A 6,155-nucleotide genomic window follows, 5' to 3' on the forward strand; every position below is an offset into this window, starting at 1 on the left:
GTTTCAATAGCCTTCTGCTTATGTTTGAAGATTCGAAACTGAATGGTGAGGTGGCCAAGGCGGCGCTGGCAAATGAAGACTGTCCCCACATAGACCAGGCTATAACGCCTGATGAGGGCCTGCCCTTTACCCGCTCTGGCACTCGGGAGAGATATGGACCCTGCTTCCTCTTATCAACCGGGGAATATCCCTGCCCGCCTGATGGAGGAATAAGAAAGGGTATGTAGCTGAGGTCCTGTAACCACATAGTTAGTGACCTAGTTTAAAAAAAGAGAAAGAAAGTCATCTACTAGTTATCATGGAATAGTGGGCTTAGTTGAGATATGCACTTCTGGGATGAAACATAACAACCTGATGTCTGCATTTTGAGTTTTTTAATCAGTTTCTTTGGGAAAGGCAAATTGCTAAAGAGACCATGTGCAACTCCAGGTTAGTCTTCCATGTTAGCTAGCTCAGTGAGCTTGAACACAGAATATTCTGCAATGTCCTAAAACAATTTCCTCCTCCAAAGATACAGCTATTAGTATTTATGATAGCAGTGAAGGCTGCCCATTTGGAAGATTGCAGTGTGCTGTGACTGGCAAATACTTTGGTGGACAATAAATAAATAAATGCCCACAACAAACACCAAGAACCACAAAGTGATTATTCAGCTGTGTTTACACAGCCCTTAAGTTAACTTCTTTGCCATGCCTTGCTAGATAATTGAACGCAAAGGGAGCATTTGTTAGCATAGACCTCTTTTATGATTGGAAAGTAACCTAACATACGTCATTTTCCTGGATATTAACAAATATTTTCCACAATTAATTTTTAAAATCCTAACTGCTACAGAGCTCCCCAAAGCAGTTTAGTTTTACCTAAATAATTCTCAGAATCATCCATATATTCATTAACATTAGGTCCTAGAAAAATAAAGAATTCCTGATTTTTTTATGATAGACTAAAACTTGCCCAAATGATTTAATCAAAGAAAAGCAAGCAAACCAAAAATGCAGATATCTTTAAGTATACAAAGTTAGAACAAAGTACGTATGTGCATACAAGTTAATTGGGAGTGGTTAATTTCACTATGAGTTATCTGCCATTGAATCAGTGTCCAGCACTGGTGTACTGTATAGAGTATATAATATATTCAGTATTTAAAAATTGCAAAGATTCTATGATGTAAACCATACCCTGGGTATGGGCTTTAGAATTCCCACGTGCCATTGTATGATGGACCACAGTCTATACTAAATGCCAGTATATGTAATTATAATTTATAGATTTATCATTAACAAAGATATAGGTTGACCACTCCACTTTCATATGAAAGTATCTCTGCTAAAATTTACCTTTGTAGCAAAGTGTTTTACCTGATTCTGTATTGGATAAGCACTGGCCATTTTCATTCAGCTTGAACCTGTTTTGGTTGCTTCAGTGGATCAGGAGAATGCTCCAAATGGCACATCTTTTGGTATCAGGAATGTACCATTCTCATGATGCACTGCGTCATGAAGCAGGTTCGCTCCACTGAATGAAACGAGAGACCAGTTGGCTAAAGAGTAACAAATGTCAGCATATTGTTGGCCTGTTCAAAACACGTTGAGAGCATCTTAATTGTTGTTCCAACTGAATTTCATCCATAGTTTGTGCAACTATGTGTGTATACTTGCTGAGGTGTTTTTGTGCATGTTTGGGAAAGGATGGGAGTGGGGAGTAGGAAGGGAAATGAATGCATGCAAACTATTTTTTTAAATGCTGTGAGCAAATGAGTAGTATCTCTATAGCAACAGAACAAATGCTGGTTTGTTGGATTTTTTAAAGCTACAGTTCACCTTAATTTTTGCCTGAAGTCCAAATGCACGAGTCAGTAGGAGGAAGTGCAAATGAGTTTATACTGAAAAGAAACAGAAAAATCCCTCCACTTAACTTTTATTCCCAGTTGTTTTAAGACAGAACGATGACACGGCTTACATTATTATGCAGTCTCCCCATCACAGAGAAACCATGTTGCTTCCCCACGCTTTTACACCTGCTCTCACTTACATGGCCTTCCCCTTCTCAATCACGTTGCAAGCGATACTACTCTCAGCATGTCAATGCATGAGGATGCTACTGAACTGGCCACAATGTTGACCTCATTCTTAGCCCATTCTGTTGTTGATCCAATGCTGTACTTTGCATTTTTCTTTTAAATGAAGGTAACGAAATATCACGGAGCCTTAACAGCATAGCTGGCATAAGTGGAAAAGCGATAGGATTATCCTCAGTGTCTGCGCCCTACAGCTCTCCTAGCCCAGTGAGACATTCTTGGTCTCCCATCCCATCTATTTTGTAGCATGGATCAGTAGCAGAGAATGGTCTAAAAAGCTTTATTTACAATTAGCCTATGCTATGTTGCATATAATCCAGGGGACTAAGTCTGAAGATGTTATGTCTCACAGTGGCACCTTGTGGGCATGGTGTTACTAATGACATTTGGTGACAACACCCTTAAATAGTATAAAGAGAACACTAGGCGGATATTAAACAGCACTGGTGGGCCATATGCTGCATGATACTGGTATACAGAATGAAGGGCGGATGCACCAGATAATTTCTTTAATGGTGCACCATGCTAGTATTTGCTTATCTTGACTAAGTGGATTCACTGGCTTTTATGGAATGGGTTAGGCATTTAGTCAATGCTGAAACGTGCCAACGATTGAAGATTTTGATTTTCTCAGGATATTTTTGAGCCATAGGAACCCTGCAGGAGTTTGAGCAAAACAAGCACAGTAGGATGAAACTTTGCATGGGTGCCTATTATAAGTTGAAAGCAATACTCAGATATACTATAGAGAGGTCTCAGTCTGGCTGACTGCATGGGAAAAAAAATCCTGTTGAAGAAGAATATGGCTGCCTCTGCATGTAGCTACTCTACCTTTTCCTCCTTCCTTTAAAACTAAAATGCCAAACTTGATTTGAAAAGCGCAGGAAAGAAGCTCAAGTATTGATTGTATTCTTTACATGCAGATCTTTGCAAAGAAAGTCCTGTCATTGCTAAATATATGCCAACAGAGGCAGTCAGAGTGACTTGACAAGGCGAGATGGAGATGAACATTGATGGCTAATAAACATCTGTGTGGAACTGTGCAGGCATAGAAGACCTCCTCATTTGGACAAAGTAAACTCGCTCCATGCAGGTTTTAAGGATGATTCCATGTGGTTTCAGAGTTGTACTAGAGATGCAGGCTTTTTCTACGGCCAAAATGTAACAAAGTGTAGAAGATCTCTTCTTCCTTTTTCTGATTTTTTTTGTTTTGTTCATAGCATGAATTGCATGAAGTAAACAAAAATTGCAAATGTATGATTAACTTTAAGGGGGGAAAAAAGCAAAGTTATATATTTTCTTTGAAAGCTCTTTACTTTTACATACATTGTTGTAGCCAAAATGTAAAACATTATAAAACTGTACATTTCTTTGCTATGGATTGCTTCTTTTTGTATACAAGATAGAGAGTAATGGTTTTAAAAAATGCAATCAGGCAGTCATCGGTCATATTGACCATGCCTTCATAACTCATTACACTGACATGGAAATCAAGAACTTTTAATTCAACTAGAACTGTGTAAATTTAGGAAAGTCCTTTTTTTTCCTGTTTTCGTTGGCATGCTTGTGACACACGGGACCTTTCTTTGGACCTGATGGTAACAGCTGGTCTAGATTTAATTTCCAGCTCTGGTTATGTTGTATTTTATTGATGTATAGATCCAGCGTGAAGACCCTTCATAACAAATTGTTCATATTAAGTAATCAGTATGGATTTGAAACAAAAAAAGTGTTATTTTAAAACTGAGACTTATAGTACAAAAATCAGGAGAATACTCAAGTTTAAACTTGTCTCAAAGTTTAAGAAACAAGACAACAGCATTGTATGCAATTTAGAACTTCTGAGTAAAATGCATGCACAATGTTATGCAAAACAACTCTAGCATGAAATAAATTTTGTATCATGGTTTCAGTGCCTGCTGTACAGTGTAAAGCAGAATTATTTTCTGAAGTGATCAGGGGTTTCCAGAGACTTGTTTCTGAAATCTTGAATAAATATACAGTGCTCCCAACAGTAATGCTGGAGAGAACCTTGGTATTGGTTTGATTCTAAAATGGTAATTTTGGTTAGTGGATAACAAATGAAGCCTGCAAACACTTGATACAACCAATGTCTGAAGTTTTCACAGCAACAGTAAATATTGCCAGGAAAGATAAAATCTAGAATTACTTAGGTATCTCTTCATCTTCCCCACAATAATAAAAGTTTGTCTTTTTAGTAGATGAAATGAATTCAGTTTTTCTTACTTCTGTGAGTCTGTCTTAACTTATTCTTCATTGAACCATAATAATCTATCAGCTCCGAAACTTTTCATGATGTCCAGAGCTAAGCTACTGCAGGTGCCTGAATTATATCTTAGCTGCCAGATACGAAGGGTGCCAGCAGAAATTCAGAAGAGTAACGACACTGTACTTCCTTTCAGATTCCACAAATAAAATGTATGGATTATTTGCCAGGACCATTCTAATAGCCTCAACATTTCTGGTAAGGTATTTCTTTAAGAGTTCCCTTTTTGCCAACATACCAGATAATTTAATACACTTGGCAGCATTCGAGCCAGGAGGCAAAGCATCTGGGACTGATAATGGAAATGAAAAAGAAAAAAAAATAGAATCTGAGAGTCCTAAGGAATTATAAATAAAAAAAATAAATAAAGATGCACCAATGGCTATGGTAAGTGTTTTTCACACACACACACACACACACACACACACACACACACACACACACACACACACACACAATTTAGGAAGAAATTAACACTGAGGGTCTGAACTTGACTCTAGTAATGAGGATCTTTTATCTTTTCTGTCTTAGCATTATGCATCAGTTTCTACTTCTGCTTGCCTTTTAAATTTTCTAGGAGTAATTTTCCATCTCTGTTTCTATCCTGGCATGGTCTTCCTTGGTAACAGGCAATTTCTTATCTTCAGAATGCAAGCTAATCCAGGATCCAACGCGGCAGAAGCTAATGTGGGCTTTTTTTATACAGTGTATTAAGGATCTAAAAATAGATTTATTTGTTATACTTCTGTATTAATTTAATAACATTATTCAGAGAGGGGGTGTGAAATCTGCTCACATTCCCTTATTACCATAAAATAATTAATACTGATTAAAACTTCAATCCAATAAATCCCACACAGGTAGTTCCCTTTACCCAGTGCTTGGTTCAGATAAGAGTCTTTCTTTTAACCAACAGCTTGAATACCCAAACCTGAGATAGTCATTCTGTCCTATTTTCTCCCTGCACCGTGTTACCAGCCTGATGTGGTCTTTCCCTTAAAATGTACCTCCTTGCTTATTCTTTTCTCTGCTCTGCAGTAATAGAGTTTTCTTGATGCTTTCCACTAAACCTTCAGAAACAGGACTGCGATTTCCCATTCACTGTCCTTCAGAAGGCACTTACAAAAAAAAAAAAAAAAAAAGTCCGTAGCGACTCCACAGTTCCCCTTTTGCCCCACAGTAATGACAGCTTCCCCCATATCCTGATCTCTCCCTCAGCAGTTCTGACACTACAGCAGGCAACAGCTGATAGGCACAAAAGCTCCAGAAGCACTCATATTAGAAGGCACTAGTCAGCAGTAAGGCCAGCAAAGTGATATCCCATTTGCGCATGCAGGCTGTTTGTTATTTGAGTAGGTTGTGTGGGATTAACATGAGTACAAAATTCATGAATTAAAATCTGTCTCTTTCACAGCAGGCACTTAGTACTAAAAATACTACACCCACTGGGCCTTATTCTGGTCTCACACTAGTTTTATACCGCTGTAACTCCATTGAAAGTTACTCTGAATTTTACACCCATTTAAATAAGATCAGAATCAGGCACACTGGTTCTTTCAGCTTCCCTTTGTACTGCAGGAAATGAGAAACTGCATTTTTAAAAGGATCTCTGCTTCATTCAATGGAGTTATATCTATAGAGCCCCCTATATTTGTAGTATTGGAAATCTACAGAAAACCCCTGCATGACTAGTGGAGTTTATAAGGCAGGATTGTGGCTTTAAAAGCAGATTAATAAGTACCATTGAAAATATCTTGCATTTATACTCTTCATGTCTTCTAAAAGCACGTA

The 6,155-nt window shown here is 37.9% G+C and overlaps 1 protein-coding gene across 2 annotated transcripts in view; it reads left to right on the top strand.

The window, feature by feature from the left end:
- Window positions 1-4,266, top strand: part of KCNC1 (potassium voltage-gated channel subfamily C member 1) — a 152,208-nt gene extending 147,942 nt beyond the window's left edge. Inside the window, exons 3-4 of one of the 2 annotated variants that reach the window (XM_075928090.2) lie at window positions 31-219; window positions 2,187-4,266. In XM_075928090.2, the coding sequence (XP_075784205.1) occupies window positions 31-219; window positions 2,187-2,323 (326 nt within the window). In that variant the 3' untranslated portion in view covers window positions 2,324-4,266. The remainder of the gene's footprint in view (window positions 1-30; window positions 220-2,186) is intronic. The other variant, XM_006133427.5, reaches the window with a different exon arrangement.
- Window positions 4,267-6,155: the final 1,889 nt, after the last annotated feature.

This window comes from Pelodiscus sinensis, chromosome 5 (genome assembly GCF_052426305.1).
Source record: "Pelodiscus sinensis isolate ZL-2025 chromosome 5, ASM5242630v1, whole genome shotgun sequence".
NCBI classification, from domain to species: domain Eukaryota; kingdom Metazoa; phylum Chordata; order Testudines; family Trionychidae; genus Pelodiscus; species Pelodiscus sinensis.